Raw genomic sequence first — 25381 nt, 5'->3', positions numbered from 1 at the left:
AAAGTGAGTGAGGGGCGAGTTTTGAAGACTCTCTGGCAATTAAAGTGTACTATAAAAATGTGTGTGTTTTTTTTTTTTCTTTTACTCTTTTTGTATAGTAGGCAGGGGTCTTAGTGGTACCTCTAAATTAGTAAAGTTGCTGCTCCGGGGGTCCCAATTAACTTGGTTTCCACAGCCAAGGGGGTTCACGATGGTCCCTGTCACTTTCAATATGGCATTTGGGTTAGCTCTGTTTTTTGCACCTCCCATAGAGGCACCTGCACTGTGCTGGACAGCCATGGCCTGGTTTTCTGACTCGTATGCTCATGAATTATTTTGCATTTTGATTTTTTACTTGACATATTGATTGCTTGGTTGAGTGCAAGGGGTTGTTTCATCTGTAGACATCAATAAAACAGTGTTACCTAATTACCTGATTAACAAACAATGGCAAAATGTTTACATGACATTACCAAGCAATAACGTTTTGGGAGGAAAATCTTATATGTGGTTATACTAGCAATAAGAAAAAGATATATACCGACGCACTAGATAATCATATACCCAGTCTATCATTATAATGTTTGTTATCATATGACTGGGTTGGTGCACCCTACACACGTAAAACTGATATTTACAGAGGTAAGTAGAAAGTAGAAAACGTGTATATTAGGGGCACTCTATGATTGTTTATTTATATAAAACATACATTTTATTAGTTCATTTAAAACAATAGTAGAGTCCCAAATTAGTACCTTAGTACCACTAGTAGCGAAATAAAACAAAAATAATAACCAAAATAAATTAATTAAAAAGACAGAACCAACTGCCTAGCCTCACTGTGTAGTAAGTATTACAATTTCCCTAATTATTTTATATCTGGGTAATATTAATCATCATGCTGTCCAAGTATCTGGCATAATAAGCAGATTAACCAAATGAGTATTCACACTATTTCAAAATGCAAGAGAGATAAGCTATACTATTACAAATAGTTCCTATTTGCATATATATGATATTATAAATCTAATGCACATAGATAGTCCTCCCAATACTTTATTTGTAGGGAGAGAGTCTGTTATATAAGATTGAAGTACATAACGTGTAGGACAAAATCAAGACCTCAATATTTTCTTCACCCATTTATAAGATAATTAGGTCTGGATTTGTCTAATATAATAGGAGTTATTAGTATGATTGTATTATCTTTCGTTTTATAAGACTATAAACTCCTTTTTCCGGAGAGTACCAAATTGGCTGCTATCTAATACCACTCCCTATTGATATGAGTCTGGTATCCCTCTCAGGAACTACTTTTGTGTGCCCCTAATATACACGTTTTCTACTTTCTACTTACCTCTGTTATACTAGCAATGTATACATAAATATGTATGGGTTAAAATATAGCTAGCAATTCAGCATAATGTCCCTTTTATCATGCAATAATTTTGTTTTTTTATTTTTTTTTGTGTAGATTTTCAGGCCCCAAACCAAGAAATTTAGGTAACAACACAAAACTAGTGGAATGGCTACCTCAGAATGATTTACTTGGTAAGTAAATGCCATGCCATTATTTCTCATATATTTAAAAAAACAATGCATTTCATTATAAATGATGAAATACGTCTCCGTTCAGACACAGAAAGTACAGGTGACCAGAGAAAACATTTAGTTGGCTGAATTTCAACAAATGCTAGAAAAAATATAGAAGGAATATAAAAATATGAATACATATTTTATTGAAGCGAAATTAGGCTGTGAAATTCCATACACAATGGCAACATTATTAAATAAATGTCAATATGGATTTGAGGCCTTTCTTACAGGAAATGGAATCTGTGACTCTAATAAGTTAACTGCATTAAATGGAATGATTGAGTCAATTAATTTGATTGACATGTATGGCATACAAAGAATGTGTTTCCCCTTGTGTGACTTATTTGTAAATTGCAGTTTTATTTGAGCCGTTTGTGAATGTTTCCCCTTAACATCTCATTCACCAAACTCTGTATAAGCCAGAATATCACAGGAGCGGAAATATCTCAAACCTTTGGTTTTTGATCCATAACCCAACCACATTAACCACATAACTTCTGTGTTTCTTTAATTTAGAAGGTGAATTTAAGTAGTTACATTTGTAAACTCACTGCAATACCTTTTTTTGAGTGAAGGAGATGCTATGCAAGACATAAAAGTTCAGTGTTCCTTGCGCACTCTCCCGGAATTTCAGTTGGGTCTCCCAGACTCCCAAGAAAGCAGGCCATTCGACCACAACATATCCACTTATTAGTGAATTGAGCAGGAGGGGGGGCATCCATGACACAATTCATGACTGCCCTTTAGGTCCCAACCTCATCCCTCGCCCCCCGCAGGGGCAATCGTCTGGTTTCTAGCAGAGGCGGATCCAGACTATTACTATACCCCGGGCGATTTTAGGGGGGGCAATTTAGGCCCCACCCCCTTTCTAATTTCTAAGGCTGCCGGCGGCTGCACCCTATGTGCAGGTCCGCTCGGCAGTGACAGTGTGCTGCCCCGCTGCTCTGATTGTGTTTAAAACACAATCAGAGCAGCCGGGCAGCACACTGTCACTGCTGAACGGACCTGCACAGTGTGCAGCCGTCGGGAGTAAGCCCCTGCTAGGGGGGGCGATCGCCCCGATCGCCCCCCCCCCCTGGATCCGCCACTGGTTTCTAGTGGGGTGTTTCCTACACATGAAGACAATGGGGGGATGAGAAATGCATATGGGAAAACAGGGAGAGGTACACAAACAACATTGGAGACAGGAACACAAAGAGTAAAGAGAGACAGGAGGAAATGAAAGACAGAGGCAGACACATTAGGGGAGGAGTCAACAAACAAGCATGGTGGGGAAGAAAGAGCCAGGGATGGGCTGGGGAAAAAGTGTACTTTTGCCCTTCACAGTGAAGGGGGGTGGTCACGTGCTGTGTATGTAAAGAGCAGTGCACTGCCGCCTTTATGTTTAATAGGTGGCATGTTGTACAGAGGAGGCAGGACCACCATCTGCAGCAGTAATAGGCTGCATGTCTCCTGCCTTCTCCTGGGAGCCCTATGACATCACTGGGGCTGCCAGACTAAAACAAAAAACTAATTTGAGGTCAGTCACTGGCCTCTGCATAGGAGATGAAGGTGGTGAGTCTAGCATAGGGGAAGGTAGGTTGCGGATAAATGGAAACCCCCACTAAGTGCGCGCCTGCCACCCCTTCGTGTGTGGCGATACCAACCTCCCCTCCAGGTTCTCCTGGAGAGGTAACAAAAAAAATCAGTAAGCAAATACTCATACTTGCCACCTTTTTCTATTTATATTTTGAATGATATAATTAATATTTTTTATATATCTTAGTATAGACTAGAATTATTAAATAATTTTTCATGAAATTCATTTATAAATTTTATAGGTCATCCAAAAATTAAGACATTCCTCAGTCACGGAGGATTGAATGGTATATTTGAAGCTATGTACCATGGAGTACCAATAGTAGGAATCCCACTGTTTGGTGACCATTATGATACCATGACCAGAGTACAGGCTAAAGGTATGGGAATCCTTCTGGAGTGGAAAAGAATGACAGAGGATAATCTATACAAGTCCCTTTCAGATGTTATCCATAATCCCAGGTAAGACTTATTTCCAGCATATTTTGAGACTATGCAATGACAATTTTTTTTAAAAGAAAAAGGGGGCATAGTCTTGGGGTAATTTTCGGATTTGAACCCTGGTTTCACATGGTCTCATATTTTTGCTTGTGAATCACAGAGGCAGATGCTGATTATTAGGCATGTCCTGTCCATATACCAGAAGTGCTAACAAGGGGTACCTCACTGCTTGTTAGTTTGAGACATTTTTGGGACTCTCTGCCCATTAAAAACAGTTCTCTTGTACTTGCCTACTATTAGTCTCTTTACTGTAAGTCTTAGGCTTTATTTTCACTTTTCTCTATTTCTTATATTTTACATTAACAATACTTTTTACATAGTAACATAGTTGATGAGGTTGAAAAAGGACACCAGTCCATCAAGTTCAAACTATTTTGGATCTCCTTTCGATCCTGCACTTATATTTGAAATTGATCCAGAGTTTAAGCAACCGCCAATCTGTTTCAATTGTGAAAATCCCCCCAGACTCAATATTGCAGTCCTATTTTTACCCTATATCCACTACTATCCTTCATTTTAATTAACGGTCGTATCCCTGGATACACCTTTACTCTAAAAATTTGTCTAACCCTTTCTTAAACATATTTATTGAATCTGCCATCACAACCTTTTCTGGCAATGAATTCCATATCTTGACTGCCCTTACTGTAAAGAACCCCTTCCTTTGCTGGTTGTGAAACTTCCTCTCCTCTAACCTTAGGGAGTGATCACGTGTCCTGTGTATGGTCCTTGGGGTAAAAAGTTCCCATGAAAGTTCTCTGTATTGACCCCTAATGTATTTGTACATAGTAATCATATCTCCCCTTAGATGCCTCTTTTCTAAAGTAAACATGCCTAAACTGGCTTACCTTTCCTCATAACTTTTTGTCTTAGTATTACTTAAAGTATCCTTTTTAATAAAGTAACTTTTTCCATTTGTTCATTTTTTCAAACCAGTTACCGACAACAAGCACTGAAGTTGTCTAAAATTCACAAGGATCAGCCAGGTCATCCTGTCAGCAGAGCAACTTATTGGATAGATTATATCATTCGCCACAATGGGGCTGAGCATCTTCGTGCTGCTACTTATGATATATCCTCTTATCAGTATTTCTTGATCGATATTGTATTACTTGCCCTCTTTATTGTTGTTTTAACATGGTTTGTGCTTTCAAAAATGATGAAATATCTGCGGAAGAACACAGGATCAGAGCAAAGCACCATCAATGGATTTTGCCATAACGGCATAGCAAATGGCAAACACAAGAAAAATGGTTATATAAAGCATAAAGAGAAAGTGAAATGAATAAGTACAGCCCTGGTTTAAAGGCTGATGTAAATGGAGCCACTGTAACACGGATTCTAACTATTGTCAGTACTACTGGAGTCTTCACTGCATCAGGAAAAAATACCAGTATAGTCGGCCTCAAGTATGAAACAATTATGGCCATTCATTTCAATCATTATTTATTTCAATGCGATTTCCTTGTTTCTCAGTTGGTGTATTTTAGCCTTTCCGAGCACTGAAAGACTTGAAGTAGAATATCTACTAACACTTCTAAACAGTCCCTCTGATTGCCTTGTTGTTAACTAAATTCTAAGAAAACATTCAGCATCCATTTATATTAACACCTTTTAATGATGTTTCATTTTTAGAACAGCATAGTTATGATTGTTCTCACTTCCATTTTTGTACTATGTCCATGTGCAACATACAGTATAACATGAACAAAACATATATTTATATGAATATATTATGTCACATGTGGTCTACATATATATTCATGTACATTGTTTTCATTTTAGTCTGTTATTTCAAAGGAATTACTGTAAGTGCATAAGAAAGCCACTAAATTCATGAGTTATGTTGGGTCATTATTAGTATAAATCTGTGAAAGGTAAGAGGTATCCATAAGCACCCTACTGTACATATTTTGGTGGAAAAAATGTAGATAAAATATAAATTCTTCATTCAAAATGACTACAGTGTCCATAGTCCGTGAGGTTGAGCTGCATTTAGGAACTTGCAGACATCATTTGACATTAAAATGTTGATTTATCTCTATGTGGAAGTACAAATGGAATGCTGGAGGTTTGTTAACTGAAAGAAACTGTGGTTAACATCAATTACTACCTTCTATGTATTCTCTCCTATAGAGAACCGTTAAACCCGGGATGGCTGTGAGAGTCATTTTGAATCACTTGATGCTGCAGCAATATAAAATGTCCTGCTGCTGGTATTTATCAAGCCAGGGCTCAATGGTGAGCCCTGGTGATCCCTCGCCCCCCCTTCACTTTAATAATTAAAACCTCCTTCAGCTATGACCTAATGCTGCCGGCGGATGGAGGATCTGACCTGAGTAACTACTGCGCATGTGCAGCAAAAGTCACACATATACATTTTGTTAGGAGCCCAGCGCTGGATGCAGAAAGGCTTCTCTGGTGATGATGGAATTTTCATTGCTTGTTAAAGTGGGGCACATCACAATTCCCATAGAAGTCTGTTAGGACTGCAGTGACCAATGTTAAACAGGTTACGGCAGGAGAAATCTCTGATGTCTCCTGCTTTAACACCTTGATAAATTAAAAGAAGAGCTGCCATGGCCAAAACAAAAGTTTTCTCCGGATTTCAGGCTTATTGCAGCTTAGTAAATAGACCCCTTAGTTTTGGTCTCCAAATGCAACTCAACTTTTGTGAACGATGTATGATGACAATTGTCATTTGTTTGTAGTCTAATAAGCTCCTACTGCACAGTTAAAAAACTAGAAACATATACGGCCATTATCTCAAAAGTGTAGTAAAGAAAAACACTTAATACAAAATGTTCCAGAAAAAACATTTATTTTAAACCAGCACTACCTACCTGTAGGATCAGTCTTGCTAAGCTTCAGCCTAGCCCAAGGGGTTGCTGCAAGCAGCAAATTTTACCAGAGTTGTGCCATTTCTTTAATACAGGATCAGCATATTAATTCTCTGCCACACTTGGGGAGGGCCTATCAGAAGCTGCAATCTTTTGATTGGGGTTCTTGATTCACCCCAACCTACTGACCGGTGATATTAGAACAACCAGAAGGGTACAAACTGCTGCATGAAGCAGCCCCTGGAGCTCAGACTAGGGTAGTGAGAAGCTTAGTAAAACTTGGTCAATAATTCAGAGATTCTGTTCACATTGATGATGGCGTGTCTGTGTATATATTGATAAACTGAAAACATGTAGCTATTTATTCCAATATGACAATTGTAGCCAGAGCATAGTCTGTGCAATGTGAAGAAAGTGTTGCTAATGTCAATAGTTACTTCAAAATCCACGTGACGTTAATCATGTAATTTATCATCCCAGCTTTGTTTATGAATTTGAACAAGCATACAAAAATATCGTCTAATCTAAATAAGTCTCACTCATAAGATAAATATGTAATATAAGACAACATACGTATATGTATTGATTGACAAAGTACTAGATAAACATGCACATTTAATATATAAGATAAATTAATCATGTGAAAAGCTATGGGGTAATTTATTAGTGTAGTATGTGTAACTTATGTATAATTTAAGTTTAACATTAATCTTGGCACCTCCATTTAATTATGCAACCATTCTGCTGTAACCCGATCCTGAAACCATATATATCAGATATCATGAAAAATATAGCTCAGCAGTATATGCACATCAAGATTTAGTTCTGGATATAACTTCATTAAAGTCATCTAAACCTATTTTACTAAACTAGTTACACTGGTAGATCATATTGCAAAGGCTGGAGTAAAATCTACAGCTATAAATTTGAACCAGGTGGCTATTAGTGTTTATCTGCCTAGTTGCTGTGCGTTACTGTATAATTACACTTTTAAGACATTTTAGTAAATTACCCTTAGGAGTAAATGTGTCAAACCTTCTAAAAGGAAGTGTTGCAGTGTTGCCCATAGCAACCAACCATATTGTAGCTACCATTTTCTAGAAAGTACTGGATACTGTACACGATAGCTAGAATCTTATTGGTTGCTATGAGCAACACCTCCACTTTTACTTTTTAGAAGGTTTGACACATTTGTTCTTTACTGTCTGAAGAATATTACTGTGCTCTATCATATGCGCTATGCTGGTACATTTATGATGGCCACACTAAAAACAGACTATGCTTGGTTTATGATTTAATAATTCCTGACAAGTATTGTAACTGAGACAAAGCATAATATAGGGGAAAGCAAAGAAGCAAAAATATTTTCTTATTGATTTAAAATCAGTGTAGATAATTCCAAAAATATCCCTTTAGAAATCTGTTTACTTGGTATGTAAAATGCACCTTCACTGTTTGTACATAGTAAGCAGTATTTTATTTATTAATACAAATGCAAACTTTATTACTGTTTTTTAAAATGTAATACTGACTTTCTACATTGTAGCACTATCCACCAGGAGCTCCATACTTTAGTTGTTAATTTAATAACCATTTTTATTGTGACATGCATATTAACAAGCAGATTAGTACTCCTGAAGCAATGATTGGTGGAGAATAATGTAGTGTTGTTTAATGGAGTGTATAAATAAATATGATTTTAGTATTGGGAAGATTTGTTTTCAAATGATAATAAAATAAATAATTGAAAGGTTTAAGCCTAATGCATAATAATATTCAAATAAAGGCACCACCAGGGAATGTATGTATACAGTGGTGGAACCTTTATCGGATGAATCCAAGCAGCTGCTGTGGTACCCAGTGATGAGGGAGCCGGCTATGCTGAGCCACCCACTCTTCTGAGCATACACGGAGGGACAAAGCATGCACAGTGAAGGCCCTTATGTGCTTTCAGTTCTATAACACTGAGTGTTATACCATGCGTACATATACTGCATACACAAGTGTGAAGGCCTTTCCAATCAGTAAACATTTTAAAGCAGTTTGCCCCCCCCCCCCCCCTATTTTTACTAGAGAGCATTTATAATCTATATTGTATAGCATTATTTTAATTGAACATAGCACTTGAAGAGGCAATATATGTAACATGTATGTCTCCTATCTCTTAAACCTAGCACAGCACTGGTTCTGACTTTTTCTGTATGGGCAACACATTTTTAGGACAGAATGTTTCCGTTCATTGGCCCAATCATTTTACAGCATGCAACTAAATGAGCGACTGACATGAACATATTCTTAAAACCTGAGGACAGAGAATGCACCGTATTGTTAAAGTAATAGATATATTACTAACATAGGAAGTCTGTTGCATATCCCAGCTGACATTTTATCTTAATTATTTAAAACTAGCAAACAAATATATACTTCATAGGTCTCCCTCCCGTACTGTTGAATGAACAAGTTTATCTGTGCTGGTTATAAAATATGGAGTTTAATAAGGGTGCCATTAAGGCAATGGTAAAAAAAAAAATATTAATATATTGGTGGGGTTCCTGTTGCTGCCATCTTGCTCACTTTGCTGGAACCCACAATAGGACCACTGGTGACTGTCCAGCATTATTATCGACCAGCATGAGCCAATGTTCCCCCTTAGCTCAGTGGTCTGGAAATGAAAGAGTTAAAAATATATTCTCATAAGTACTCCACCCTCAAAGATTACATTGAAACTGGGATCATTTTTACTTACCAGATCAATTACTCTATTATTTCCAGATTGTCCAACATAAAGGCAACATTAGCCTGGACTATTGAATAAAACTCTTAACCTTAATTTGCAGGTAACAATGAAGCAGGAAAGCGCTAAGTGTTAAATCATTTTGTTTTTCATTTTAGGTGTAAACAGTAACTTTGTATACAGAACAATTAAACTGCACATACTGAGGATTTGGTTAATTAAATCTTTTGTGTTTGCTCAGATCTACAACTGAACACTAGATTTGTTGCATCCTTCGTTGAAGTCCCACTAGTAGTTATAATGTAAAGATGAAAATTCTGGACTAAGGTGGGACACTGAAAACCTGTTTAGATTCTGCTACAGCATACAGCATGTGTCCTCCATGTGTGGGTGGACACTATTTAACAAGAGTTCTCATAGTAAAGTCTGTTTTACATAATGTCTCTCTGTCACAGGATATGTGACCTACTGTGTTTAAAGTTTGTGTTTAACCCTGCCTTTATGACACTGAAATAAAATTGCAATTAACTCTCAGTACAAGTTAATGTATTACTTTATTACAGAATCATGCAAGTGTAAGATTTATTATTTTACAAATATAGGCACTAAACACAGGGCCATCTCTTCCATTGGGCACGATGGGCAGGTGCCCGGGGGCCCCACAGGCAAGGGGGCCCCATAGACAGGGCTCTTAAGTGAAATAAATAATCCTACAAAAAAAAAAAAAATCCTGCAAATTATATATATATATATATATATATATCTCTATATATGATACACATATATAGAGGTAGGGGCCCAGCTGCACTGCTTTGCCCGGGGGCCCATAATGTTGCTAAGGTGGCCCTGACTAAATAAAACTTAAACATATTAACAAAACATTTCTATTCTTTTTTTTTTTTTCCCCTAATTTAAACTAAGTACACTCCATGTTTACATTTTTTCAAAAACTATACCAACATTATGTAGGTGAAAAATATCACACAAATTGTAGTTCACATCACATTTTACCCACTTATTAAAATGGCAAATGTATAAAATGACTTACATTTTGAAAAATACCTACATGACTGTCCTAATGTCTACTGTACAACTTGAAGCTAAAACAATTGAAAGTGAAAATTAACATTGTTTCTCAAGTTCAGAATTAAAAGCAAACCTTTTGTTTGTATACTCGCAATAATAAAAATAAAATATTTGTTTAAATTTCAGGATTCTTTGTGTAGTTTGTTAACTGCCTCTTCCTGGTCCGTGAAATTCAGGAGTAAAAATCTGTCTTGTGAAGCCGCATATTAACAGTCCAGTTACTCCATCTTTATATTTAGTCTGCAAAGACAATATGAACACAATACAGTAAAACAAAATAAATGTTACAATATCTCGCCAGAGAGCAGGTGAAAATGTCCTATAGTGGGTTCTCCTAGAAGCTCGGTTCTATAGTTATACAGATTTTCTTAGTATTGCACATTTATTTTCTGTCGGTGTACCATTTACAGGTGGGGCAGGCATTATTGCAGTACGTGACATATTGTAATGGAGAATCATTTGAAGAGTTATCGCTACACTGTGATACAATACCTGAACCATAGGAACACAATGTTAAATCTGATAAGTGCAATCACATTGTTGTTGGTTTAGCACACCTTATTATTCGAGAGCATGCCAAGTATAATGGTGCAATGAAAAAAATATCGTAACCATTGCAAACCAATGACTGACAGCTTGCTATGTGTTCTAGCACATGTATTCTGCTTGCACCAGTACATTAAATATACTCTTCGATTAGCACTCTGCATTGCGTCAAGTAGGGAAGTAAAGTTCTTCTTGTCCTTATGTTCCATTTATTATGTGATTTTAGATTTCTCAAAGTCTGATTCAGTCATTTCAGACTTAGGAGCTGACTTGATAAAAGTACAGTATATACACAGCCATGATCAGTGTTTTCTATATTTTACATGTATAACTTATATTTTAAGTGGTCAAGATATATGCACGTTAGCCCTACTTTCCTTTCTATTTGTCGAATGTAAATATTAAACAGGATGTATCTTATTTCCGTATTGCAGGAATATTCCCTGCTTCCATAAAGGTGTTATTAATTTATAAATATATAGTTTAGCTTGCCTACAAAACCATTGTGTTTGTTCCATCTTCTCCCTAAACCAAGGTTTCCCAAACCCAGTCCTCAGGGCTCGCCAACAGTGCAGGTTTTACGGATCACATGTGACATAATTAGGACCTCCTGTGGATCTGTTACAATGTGTCAGTTGGTAATGATTACACATGTGCTCCAGCAAGGAGATATGGAAAACCTGCTCTGTTGTGGAGCCCTGAGGACTGGGTTTTGGAAACCCTGCCCTAAACCATCTATAGAGGCATACAACTCAATACAACAGTTTGGGGGGTAACCTAGTGGCAGGGATGTGACTCCTGTCAATAAGATCCCGGATCACCAAAACTGACAGAGAGCAGGCAAGAGGGTGGCTATCACAGACCCTACCCCTAAATGGAAGTGCAGGTGGTCAAATAAGCTCTCCATATGTCTCTTCTACAATATGCTAATGTGATTTTTACCTTTCAGCGAGAACATTTTCATTAGATCGGTGTAAGAGTACATTCTATTTGGATCATCAATGTGCTGTAGCAACTCCTCTTTACTCAGAGCCTCTTCTCCGAGAACATTCTTTATTTCGTCATAGGTCAGGTATCCATCTGCATCTTTGTCTGTTCCATAAAAAAATACCTGAAAGTCTGAATACATAGACATTTTAAATAAGTAGATTCATTCTTTTGAATGAGTGGCAAAGAATGAACCTCATTCTGAAGCTCATTGGATGCGCATCATAAAACATCTTGATTTTACACCACTGCACCTAAAGAGTTCATCCAGTGTATTTCATGACAACACATTAGAATGCTATTTTATCCTATAATACTTATTAATTTTGATTCATTTAGGGCTTAAAGTAATCATGAGATTGAGAGGACATCAGCAGTGTATTACATGTAGAACTTTGGAGTATTTTAACACTTGTGTGTCTGTGTGTCCTTGACATAGGGAATATAGATTGTAAGCTCCAGTGAGACAGGGACTGATGTGGATGATTAATTATTATGAGAGAGAGAGATATAGAGATAACATTTGTGCTTACAGGGCAGCCCAAAGCTTTAGAGGCTGGAAGTTAAACTATGTCTGAGTTATTGAATTCCAGAGTACATGTTGAGTACAAGTGAAGCCTTTAACCTGTGGAATGGGGAGTTGATAATAGCCAGAGGTCATTCAATGGCAGACTGCATGAAGTTTTAATTATATTCTGGGAGATGCAGACAGCCATTGCAATTACTTGCATTTGTGTGGCAGCACTAGTAAACGTTTTACAGATTAGATACCATTAGTCAACAAATGTGTGTCTCACCTATCACAAATGCCACATATTTTGTTTTATAGATTTTAATGTTGCATGTAATAATAAAAAAAATATATTGGATACATTATTTTAGAGCAGAACTTATTGCAAATGCTGTGTTATGTTGCTTGGAAAAGCAAACTAACACCAGGTTATAAAAATCAGTATGACACCTCTTACCTGCTCGACTTTTCAGGAGAGATGTGGATATGTGATACAGTTCTCCAGGCTCATCCTTCTGCTCTGAAATTGGTTGCACAGTGGTCTTAATCTTCTGAATAATCTCTACAGTGTATGTAACACAAATTTGTTAATTTAGCTTGACGTAATACTTGAAACATATTATAGGTGGATCCACCACTTGATGGATTTCAGATCCTGTTCCACTCAGCATCCAAAAAGCCATGTTTTATTTAAAGTGTACCCATCAGGGTCAGGGGAGGGCTGGCAGATTTTAGCCTTGGGCGCAAGACTCGACTCGGCAGCTTATGTGAAATGAAAAAAAATGCAGGTGGCCCAGTCACCCAGCACAAGGTAGCCCACTATGGGAACGGCCCTGTGGGCAGATGCCCCTCAGCCCAGCCTACCCTTGATCAGGGTGCACAGAATCATAATTATTACAAATAAGTGAGCCACCCTGTGTCTCTAAAACCATTATTGTGTTTTGGTGTTGGTTTTAAAAAACCTGGCTACGGTTTTGTTTTTGCTTTAGGATTTTACCCAATAATGTAAATTTATTGAAAACTGATGAAATTTTTTTTATAAAATCATGTAATTTTGAGATTTGATTATTTACATTTATTTACACTAAATTTATAATCTACAGATGGGTTTCTATTATTTGAGGGATATTATTATTATTATTATTGAAAAAATAATTTTAAACCAAACAACATCACCAATTATAGCCTATCTCTAGCTATAGCTATAGGTAATAGCTATAAAAAATAGCATTACCTAAGTATACATCTTCAAAACCAAGTGGCATCATCATTACAGTATTTAAAGCTAATAACATTATGCCCAAACACTGACTGTATGAAGAACTGTAGAGTGCAATGGAGCAGAGACAGGTAGCCAGCCTCGCAAGATTAATTATGCAAAGGATTTCCTCCCTAGAAACTTTGTGGACTTCTTTAAATTTTTGTTATGAGACCCAAAAATTTCTAATTATGCCTCGATCCCAGACCAACCTTACATAAGGCATAAGCCATAGAAAAAAATGGACCATCAAATACATGATTGTGTATTTCATTCTTTATGTCTTTATTGCAATTAGCTGTCAAACCCTCTTACGTGATTGAAATGCTGGACCTGTTGCAACATGCGGAGCTCTACTCCAGGTTTGTATTCTCTCCATATCTCTGACCACCATTGATAATATATATCTCTTTCTGAGGATTCTCACTACTTGGTCGGATAATACCATGTGACCTGTGCATGGGCTTCTGGGAGTTGTAGTGGCTCTTCTGATATAACATTATGCACAGAGATTTGAGCAAGATTACAACTCACACAAAGTGAGTAGCCTGGGCTCGCAGCTGCCAAATCATGTGATATTTCATCACTTGAAAACAAAATTTTGTCTCGCTTTCAGATCCAGGGAGCACGGGCAATTCTGAGTCAATCTGAGGCTCGACTACAGATAAATAAAACTTGAAAGAGTTGGATTAACCAATATAGGAAGCGCCTATCTCTAATAATGGTCAAAAGTTTGTGGTAAACTAAATCTTCAAAATTCAATTTATATACTGGCCTGATAAGGTCAGTAAAGAAAGCTCCAGTACAGCAACCAGTGCTGTCATGACCAGCTTTCCATGGTCTGCGTGTGGTAAGGACCATCCCAGTATACTGAAAGGCCATGAAGTATAGCAGATAGATAAACTTTAAACTCATTCTGTAGCACTGTATTCCCAAAGGGCATTACTACCACAGGTGCGTACTTTGTTTTGTACAATATGTGGCTTTATATTGTCCTCTGTCAATACACTAGCTGCTCAAGAGAGGATTTGAAGCAAGGAGAGATTTAATTAAAAAGCATATTGACAAAGTGAACATGTATACACTGTATGACGTACAACTTAAAATAGACAACATTGTTTATTAGTATTTACCCATTTTCAACTGCTTCTAATTTGCGCTGTTCTTTCCAGTTCTAAATATAAAAACATTTAATTTTCTACTATACTGGAATAGATGCATTTTTCATTATGCCCTAGAAGAAAGCTGCATTTTGGAACTTCTGAATGGTCAAAATATAACATTGAAGGTAAGTAAGGCCCATAGCAAATAATTGCCTCGAGCAGCAAGTTTTGAAAAGCCAGATTCAGACGGAAATTTAGAGCACTATATAGTAATGTTTTATGACTGATTTAAAATAAAAGGATGCCATTGTAGCTTAAATGATCAGTTAAAGTCTGACGTCAAAATTAAAAACAAAAGAAAAAGAAATAGATATTGTTATGCAAAGTGGCATAATATAAAAAAAAATATTTTCCTTTTGCATAGTTGTACTATATATAGTCATAGAGGGCCTAATTTAGAGTTGGACGTTATTTACACTGAAAACATAAGTGTAGATTGGATCACGTAATTTACACAGTATTTATAGTGGCACGGATCTTTCACGATTCATGGGACTTAGAATACTGGGAAAATTGCACAAACACGTCTCTTTATCTGCCTTATGGGCCAGCGTGCAAGTGTATCATACACAGAGCCCTGTAAAACAGATAATTAAATATAATAAAGAAATGTAAAAAAAAATTGTTCTTTTCTCCCCCAAAACAGCACAAGGGTTGGTTATGCTGTTTGGTAGGGGTGCACACCTTTTTTTAAATTAAATTGTTTTTACTTTGTTTTTTAATACATCAAGGTCTCTTGCACCAGCTGAAAGCACCCGCAAAAGAGACGTCTCCTAGAGACCTATCTGTGGTTGCTTTCAACTCAAAATAGCATGTACAGTGTGTGAGCACATCCTAGGCTCACCCACTACCTCCCCAGTTCCACCTCTCTAAGCACAGAGAGGTGCAACAGGGAGATCTGTCTCAATCCGAGTGTAAACTGAGACAGATCTTTGGTTAAAAGTGCTTTTTGCGTTGACAAGAAGGTCTTGCGTCCGACTCTAAATCAGGCCCAGAATGAGAAGCTCATCATTCCTGATCAAGGCTGTTATCGCACATAGATGGGCAGACTGCATGGTGCAGCCGTCAATGACCTTTTAAAAACCAATTAATTTGGAAATTATTAGTGGTGAGTAGTGGAACCTCAATGCAGTATTTAGGCACTAGACAAGTTATCAGACTTATTGACTAAGGCAGCATAAAATTTATCTCTATATTGCTTTGTTTCCGTCCTTATGCTACAGTTTGCATTACAATAACAAGTTTGATTGCTGTGCTATTTTGTGTAAATTGTGTAAATTGTGAAGTTAGGGCCCTTTTCCACCTCAAGCGGCAGAATTACCCATATCTTGCTGAAGTATAATATCTCAATTTATAGACACCTTTTCAGAATTATGTTTGTCATTTTAAAATGAGATTGAATCTCTTATACACTTTAGTTTTTATGTTCAACATTTCTTCTGTAGTTGAATTCAGATGTAATATCAGACTTACCAGTTTGTACACTTTCCTCCAGTGCTTTTCCTTTCAGATCAATTGTTGCTGTAACAGAAATGTGACATAGTTTTACATTTAGCACCATTATGCAAATTTTAATAACTAAGCTTTGTTTTTCTTTATAAGGTGTTCATTTAACTAATGTGAAGTGACTAGGGGTAAGTTCTGTGGAAGTAAATGCGGACACATTTTGGACAGATCTTGCTTCGGCCTCCTACTCATGTGCCTATATATGTAAATATGTCAATTAAATGGGATGGAAACCCCCATCTGCATTAAAATATTTATAGGCCCCAGGGTCGTATGTGAGCGAATCCCTAGATGCACACGCTGCTTTCAAGTTCCCTGGTCAAGTGTGACAGTTACTGGAATGTCAAGCCTACCTCTGTCTCTCTGGGCCTTAAATGTATTGAAATCATAACCAGGAGCCCTACACCCCAAGTCAAATTCCAAGTTTCAAACACCTATTGGGGTCCATTTTTTTCATATATATATTTCATATAATCAGCTGAAAGACACCTGTCAACACTGTTTAAAGGTCCTCTTTCTCATACAGTGAGTAACTTTATGACACTCTTTAGGCAAGCAGAAGGACTTGAATTATGAGTATGGGGGCATGGATATTGCCAATACAGAGAATGGGGGAAATGAACCTTTGAAAGCAGTTTACTGGAGTTTCATCTGTAGATTGAATTGAATCTGCATATCAGATTGTCTCTAAAGCACAGTCAGGGATTATCTACCCTTAAAGGTAGCCTATGATACACAATCTGTGCAGTCATAAATTTCCGCACACATGTTCACATGCTTTCCGAATGGATATTCTGGCCATCCCAGTCAGCATTTGAAAGGCAGCATTTAAATATTGATCAAGTGGTCTTTTGGGCACATGCATGCTGTGACTGGTAGTCAATTAGGTCTAAAACAACCTAATTGGCCACCAGAATGGCAACATGTATCAAAACCTTAGAGAATGTTGGCACTGGAGAACCTCAATGTGTATTTGGTTTCACTTTGCAGAATTTCCAACGAAGTCTACATAGATTAATCATTGATCCCTATACCACATGTATGTATTTGTATTAGAAAATGGATCATGGCAATTCTGTATGCCGTACAAGCCTTAAAAGCTAAAAAAAATGTTGAAAGATGGGATGCCCTTGTAGAAGCTGATTAGCATATTTGCTTAGTGTCTGAATATAGATATAAATAATACTACTTTTTTAATGCACGGTGGGAATTTTTTACAACAGAGTACCTCAATAATAATGTGTGAGACTCTTTTTGGGACCAGGTTTGAACACACCCAAGTTTCATGGTTTGAAACATGAATTGTGTCAAGCTCTGCACATAGCCCTGCAGGAGAAATCAAAGATTTCTTCTGCCATAACCCATCTAACGTTTCTTAATACAGTTCCCATACATTAATATGGTGACTGTGAAGTTCTGCTATGCATAAAGCTTTGAACTCAAGATGGCATTATCTGTAATTTTGTATGGATCCAGGTGAAGCCTCTCCGGCTTCGCTGGATCCCTCAGCGTGGAAGTGCTATGCACATGTGCTAGACTGCCGGTAAGTAGTAAAAAGAGTTTGTGTTACCAGAATAGCCCCGGCATGGTGAATTACAGCGGTTCTTAATTAGGTATCACTGTGATTTGCGGAAATGCATAATGATCACTGCACAATTTTAATACATAGACCCCTTAGAGCTTCCTGCTTTATTCTCTTATCTTGATTTTTTTCAAGTTAACGGCTCGTTTTAATCCTTATTATGGTATTATTTGACTCTAGGAAATATCACAAATATCAACTTTAAATTTCAGTGTACAAATAAGCTATCAAGTATTTGTGTGCTACATGAAAAAACAGTCAGTATTTAACTTATGTGCAAAACAGAAAACTAATTTGCACCCCTTGCATTGTAACATGGTTTTGTCCAGGAGACTTAAATAAGAAACTTCTTCATTTAAGATCCTTAATGAATCAGGCCCCATATTTGTAAAAATGTGTAATATTAAATATTTGGTGAGAATATTTTGCAGTATGTCCCAGATGTAGGGTGGTGAATAAGATCAAACAAGAGACAGATGGCGAGTGCAAACTAGTTGATAAGAAATTATGATGTAGAGGAAATGTTATGTAGAGAGATATGATGAATGGTTGAAAGACTCCTATGCCTTGTTAAACATGTAATATGTATTCTTATTAGTAGTTGTTAATGTGGACATAAAAGACAGTAATATCATACTGTGCTAAATACATATTGTACTATATCAAATTCTGTAAACAGGTTGTAATTACCCTGTTTTGCAATGAGGAATTAATTTGCATAAAAGCTACATGTTGCGCAGCTATAATTTTAGAGGCACTATGGGACATTTATAAAAACTGATGCAAAGAGAAAAATTGATGGTACATAATTATATATTTAAGTACAAATATATTTTTGAAGAGCAGGTTATAATTGCAAAGATATGCTTGTAAGATATAACTGCTTTATTCCTTTGTACCAGTTGTTACAAATGTCCCAGCCCATCGGATTTAGCTAGAATCTGATTCTCTGCTATGCTAAACACCATAGTTTTTGTGGGAACGAGTTTACTTTAATATCCCAGTGTCTACAGGACTAATAACTTTTTATAGAGATACGACACATTAGTTTTTTCACAATGTGGTCCTCTCATGTTAGAGATTTTAGGCCTAATACATCTTCGGAGCAAGGAACTTGAGGGCAGTTTCCACCGCAATCAAATCGAAGAGGATCTCAAGATACATTCCGATAGAATCTGGCTGTAAGTAAGCTCTGACAAATAGTACTTGCATTATACAGACAGATGGAACAGACTCCAGTAAACACACATGCATATGTTCAATATAAAGTATATGAAAAAATATGTATTCTAAAATAAATGAACAACACTTTACAGTATAATCATTAATAAAAATATGGATTTAAAAAATAAAATAAAAACATTTTTATTAAATTTAATCTTAAAAAAGGATGCTTTTAATGCATACTGTACATACAATGCATTTTTATAGTCTATCTTACTTGCATACACATGTTCTGTGCTAGCTACTGGCATGCATACATGTACTTTTTTAAAACAAAGACTCTATCGAAACAGCCATCACTATCAGTCACCATTTACACCTGCCCTGTAGCTGCTGCAAATTATGCGGATGAATCCAAATGTGCTTAAGAGAAACCCAGGACTTGTATCGGCCGCATCTACATCGGAACTCCCTCAGCATGCCCTTACTGTACATGGCCTACATTAGTCCGCCCCTTCCCTCCCCTGATTCGTCTCTCAGGTCAAAGGTGACATTTGCGTCTAGAAATGAATTGCATGCAATTGCTTTCATCGGTGTAAAGTTAGTTTCAAAGCATGGGCAGAGCTATTTCACACAAGAAACGCTACGCAAATGGACGTACATCCAAACATGAATCAGGCCCTTTCTTTTCACAATTTATACCAAAATTGGTGTGATGGTTTCAGTCAACTGCATTTGCTCTTTGGACTGCGGTTTTTCAGTTGTGTAAAGTAACACTTTATCACTCCTATGTCACTTAATCATCAGTACATCTTTAACCATCACAGATAACATCAGTTTATCCTATCCATTTCCAAACTGGTTTAATGATCGAGTACAACGCCCTTGCTGATGCAACAAATCTGTTAATGTTCCCAAGGCTTTATTATTCAGTCGGAAGCCTCATAAAATGGTTATATTGACTAAATAAGGCCATAGAAAACTGGGCGTACTTTGATGACTAATGTACTAATAAATGTCAACAGCAAGCTGCACCAAACTACACCAAAACAAACTGAAAGGCTTCACTAAAAAGCACTTCATGACCATACAGTAAAGATATATTTTTGTTTGTGTTCTTCTAGTCCAAAATATACATTGACATGAAACATATCTTAAAAAGAGATTTCCAGGCAAAATTGTTGATTTTTTTTAATCAAAACAAAGAGTCCCCACCCCCCAAGCTAGCATGAATGATTAGGTTCTGAGTCTGGGACCGCATATTTCTCGTCGTACTCGTTCCTGCTTCAATCAGATAATGGACCATTCTCCAGGGATGGAAAAACCTGTATAATTCTGAATTAACAAATTGAACGGTGAAGTGTAATGAGAACCTGAATGAATTTTTTGCTGTGCTGTCCAGTCAGACTTTTCAATGCATTTTACTGCTCGCTCTATTCATTCAAAGTCCTCCAAGGTGTCTATACCTAGATAATGGACCATTAACAGAATGTGCAAGAGTGAGTACAGCATGAACTGCTCAGATTCCATACGCACAACCAACAGGTTCATTCAATGAAGGGAGACGAATCTGGCGATAAGACTGATATATTTTGTCGTCAATTACTGATGAAATAAAATTCCCTCATCACCGCAATTTATGAAAAACTATCCCTGTGGAAGCTAGGGAATACTCGTCTGCTCCAGCGATACTGAGCCAGAGCAGTAAGGGTTAACTTACAGCGTGACTAGACTAATCTCTGCATATGTCATATGCATATGAATGGGCAAATTTGAGCTTTCAGTTTCACTAATGTGGATTTTTTTGGGATAAAAGTTACAAAATAAAAAATATATATTTCTATAGCCTTAATTATGTAAATAAAGGATTTTATTAATGATTTTAATCAGCTGTTTTCACCAACGGTTACCCTTTGTTGTATAAAAAAGGATAACGAGCAAAAACCCTATCGTCAGTAAAGACTCCCATTTTTGCCAGCAGTAGGGCTTTTCGCCATTGATAAATCAAACCCACAGTTTCCTGATGTTTTTTTAAATCCAATAAAGTATAGAAAGTAATCAGTACATATTTTCCTTGAAACATCTTGTATTTCAGGTATAAATTTTTCATGTTTGTATTAATAAATCATCTTGGATAATGTTGATGTTATCCATGTCACATTACATAGATTTAAGGAAAAACATATAATATTGTTAGGGCTAAAAGTAGAATATCACTGGATTTTAGCTTCTAATGATATATTTGGGTCTGTTCTCATAACCTAAAATATATAAAAACATTACAGTTGAAAAGGCAACATACTGTGTGATGCAGGGAATTGAGGATCAGTCACTGCCGGAACTTTGATCCCACTCTTTGTTGGTTTCAAGTCTGTATCATTTTCTCCTAAATGTCCTTTCTTTGTTTGGTTTAAAGCATTTTCAATAAAGTAGACATCATCCCTGAGCTGTGATATTTGAGAAAAAACTATATCCAGACCCTGTGAAATGTTGGAAGAAAGAAGTGCAAAAAACAATGAAACACAGAACCAAACTTATAATGTGTGTCATAATTTGCAGCAAAATAAGTATGTACAGTTGGGTGAAATCTAACAAAATATATAGTCCTAGTAAAGCTGCTATTTCACTATCATGTGATGAAAGATACAAAACGTATTAGAGTATCAGAAATATGGTCAAATACTACCACCTTGTGGTAACAGAATGTGTCTACATTGACTGTTAGCATAAACTTGATACATTTGAAACAGCAATATGCAAACTTGATCTACTGTACAGCTGTAAATATTTGTCTGTATCTGTGCTATAAATCAGCAGGTCTAGATGTCTTACTGGGAAATATAAGAAATCATTTTCATGTCTCTGCCATAAGGATTAAGTCCTTTTTTGGTTTTGAGAGACAATGTCTGACAATACTATTTGTATAGCAGAAACATATACAATGGTCTGTTTAAAGAATACTATTACTATAATTTATTTACAGAAGCTTTTACTGTATTAAAACACGACTTTAGTGTCACAACAGAAATTAGAGACAAAGGGCCTGATGTAGAGTCGGTGAGCACTCATTTACATTACTAGGCCCGCAAACTAACTTCCCCATTCCACCTCTCTAAGGGCAGAGAGGTGCAAGAGGCAGATCTGTCTCTGTCTGAGTGCAATCTGAATACAAAAGGTGAAGCTGCTCAAATCAATTTATAGGCCATAACAGGTGCTTGAAAGGGTGGGGTTATCCTGCAAGGAACATACACACAACATCATTTTTTCCCCCAGCACACTGCTATAGCCAGCAACAGATCTGCCATTTCTACTGTAGATAAAAATGCAAAAGTCTTTGTTGCACACATTTGCAAATGTATGTTTAAGCCATCCGCCATGCCAATTTAAAAACACATATGTATGGCCCAAATATATGGGACTCTCATTGTTTAGAGTAGGACCATCCTATTAGCAAAAGCGCCTTGGCGTGGCGGATGGCTTAAACATACATTTGCAAATGTGTGCAAATATTATTCAACAATTTTCCACCTCTCTCCACCTTCTCCCCCCTATCTCTACATTCTCCTGCCCTGAGATGGCAGTACCTCATTTTCACCAAACCTTAGCAACAGCCCTTGATCAAGTGGCTCCAGCGACACTACATACTAAACGTCGACTTCGATGTCAGCCGTGGCACACTACAGCAATGCAAAATCTTCAAAAACTTTCCCGTAAAGCAGAATGTCACTGGCGTAAATCTCGCACCTCTAATGACTTCTTCACATATACTTCTATCTACCGCTCCTATCAAAAAGCTCTGGGCACTGCAAAACAAACATACTTTCAATCTCTTATCTATGCACAGGTTTATAATCCCAAACGCCTTTTTAACACATTTAGATCTATTCTTATTCCTCCCACCCCGAACCCTCCGTCTACTATCAGTGCCCAGGATCTTGCTTCCTATTTCAAGGACAAGATTGATAAGATCAGACTAGAAATGGTATCCTCTTCCTCGACAAGCAATCAGCTCAGTTCCTTCCCACCACCCTCTGACACCCTCTCCTCATTTGACCCCACAAATGAAGAGGAAATTTCTACTCTCTTCTTATATTCCTACTCTACCTCCTGTCCTCTAGATCCTATTCCCTTGCAAATTGGTAGATGCCTGTCGCCTGTGCTCATTTCACCTCTAACTCTCTCTCAAATTACCGTCCCATCTCTCAGCTCCCGAGCCCCTCCAAGCTTCTAGAGAAACTTGCCTACACTCGTTTCACATGCTTCTTTTTCACAAACAACCTGTTGGATCCACTTCAGTCTGGCTTTCGTTCTCAACATTCCACAGAGACTGCGTTGACTAAGGTTGTCAATGATCTGATCACTGCTAAAACTAAACGCCATTACTCTCTCCTAATTCTCCTGGATCTCTCGACTGCATTTGACACCATTAACCTCTCTCTTCTCATACAAATGCTTCAATCACTAGGTCTTCAAGACATTGTTCTATCCTGGTTCTCATCCTACCTTTCTAATTGCTCTTTCACTGTTAATTTCTCTAGGGTCACCTCTGCTCCACTTCCTTTATCAGTTAGAGTACCGCAAGGCTCAGTGCTAGTTCCTCTGTTGTTCCCTATCTATACCGCTTCTCTTGGAAATCAAATAAGTTCCTTTGGATTTCAGTATCATCTCTATGCGGATGATACCCAAATATATCTATCCTCCTCAGATCTCTCGACATCTGTGTTGTCCCGTGTAACTGACTGTCTTTCTGCCATTTCATCTTGGATGTCCTCTCGCCAACTCAAACTTCATCTTTCTAAAACGGAGTTAATAATATTCCCACCCACCAACAAGAGCATACCTGACATTTCTGTCTCTGTTGATAACATGACCATAAATCCCACCCCAGAAGCTCACTGCCTAGGTGTAATCCTTGGCTCACACCTATCCTTTGTTCCCCACATTGACTCTATGTTCTAAATCATGTTACATACATCTAAAAAACATTTCCAGAATTCGCACATATCTCACGCAAGACACTGCAAAAACCTTAATTCATGCACTTATCATCTCCTGCATTGACTATTGCAATTCCCTCCTTACTGGTCTTCCCCAAAACAGACTCAAACCCCTACAATCTATTTTGCACGCAGCGGCAAGATTGATTTTCCTTGCAAATCGTTATTCCCCTGCTGAATCACTCTGTATGTCTACACTGGTTGCCTGTTTTCTACCGAATCCAATATAAAATAATTTTACTAACCTTCAAGGCCATCAACAAAGTTGCATCAACATACATCTCCTCACTTGTCTCAAAATATCTCCCAACTCGGCAACTCCGTTCTGCACAAGATCTTCGTCTCTTATCCACCCTCAATACATCCTCCCATTCGGTTACAGGACTTTTTTCGGGCTGCACCCACTCTATGGAATTCTCTCCCTCGCACAATAAGACTCTCCTCTGGTCTACAAACTTTCAAGCATTCTCTGAAAACCCGCCTCTTCAGACAAACTTTTAATATTCCTCAACCACCCTCTTAACCTCACTACATTACCCTATTACCACCCGTTAAACAATTTCACACAAGACAACTACCCCCTGACCCACATTGTTGTGTGACAGGATCATTTAGCTTATGAGTCACTTTTACATTTGCAGTCTGGCTGCGCCGAAATGCAAAATGTAGACTTAACCTCATGTATCAAACTCCCATTCTCCCATAGATTGTAAGCTTGTGAGCAGGGCCTTTTCACCTCTTTGTCTTTTTTACCCAGTTTGTTTATTAGTTTACTGTGTTTGTCCCCAATTGTAAAGTGCTACGGAATATGTTGGCGTTATATAAATGATGATGATGATCTAGGTCAATCACAGTTTAGTAGGGAAGACAAATCACTATCATCATGTCATGTGACACAGTTACAGTCATCTTATGCTTTACTGTATTTTATTGTCCGGAGCCAACCAACTTGATCTCCCAATCATCTAGTTCTCCATCTCTCAGCATGTTATCTGAAGGCATAAGGGGAGGATTTTACAGTACACAATGCAGACAGAGCTCAGAGGGACATTCCAAAGCCTCTTTATTCATTACATTATATGCCACGTAGTTGCCATATTCACATGACACTGTGCAGAATTATAAATCATTAATTATAGCTTGAAGAAACAAACCAAGGACACATGGTAAATACCAAAATTCTTCTTATAGCCTGCCACAGTGATTTGTGTTAAAAAAAAGCACACCTCATTTTTCCATGGAATTGCTGCTTTAATTCTAAAATCATTGTTTTCAGTTTACATAATTCTGTTACGAGCCGCGGCGGTGTTCACAGCCGCCGCGACTTGCTCTCTGTGCTCCCCAGGGTCCCAG

General features: G+C 37.4%; 2 protein-coding genes across 2 annotated transcripts in view; one reads left to right on the top strand and one right to left on the bottom strand.

Moving 5' to 3' along the window:
• UGT8 (UDP glycosyltransferase 8) overlaps window positions 1-10437 on the top strand; it is a 78488-nt gene extending 68051 nt beyond the window's left edge. Inside the window, exons 4-6 of the mRNA XM_075200346.1 lie at window positions 1454-1530; window positions 3396-3615; window positions 4591-10437. Of these exons, the coding sequence (XP_075056447.1) occupies window positions 1454-1530; window positions 3396-3615; window positions 4591-4939 (646 nt within the window). The 3' untranslated portion in view covers window positions 4940-10437. The remainder of the gene's footprint in view (window positions 1-1453; window positions 1531-3395; window positions 3616-4590) is intronic.
• The window catches only part of LOC142138794 (uncharacterized), a 28780-nt gene continuing 13798 nt past the window's right edge, over window positions 10400-25381 (bottom strand). Inside the window, exons 5-9 of the mRNA XM_075195788.1 lie at window positions 21334-21478; window positions 16253-16300; window positions 12816-12920; window positions 11803-11979; window positions 10400-10554 (exon numbers count right to left, since the gene is read on the bottom strand). Of these exons, the coding sequence (XP_075051889.1) occupies window positions 10550-10554; window positions 11803-11979; window positions 12816-12920; window positions 16253-16300; window positions 21334-21478 (480 nt within the window). The 3' untranslated portion in view covers window positions 10400-10549. The remainder of the gene's footprint in view (window positions 10555-11802; window positions 11980-12815; window positions 12921-16252; window positions 16301-21333; window positions 21479-25381) is intronic.

The sequence above is a fragment of the Mixophyes fleayi genome, chromosome 1 (genome assembly GCF_038048845.1).
Source record: "Mixophyes fleayi isolate aMixFle1 chromosome 1, aMixFle1.hap1, whole genome shotgun sequence".
NCBI lineage: Eukaryota > Metazoa > Chordata > Amphibia > Anura > Limnodynastidae > Mixophyes > Mixophyes fleayi.
Note: the sequence above shows the minus strand (reverse complement) of the source record. Positions and strands in the feature narration are given on the sequence as shown.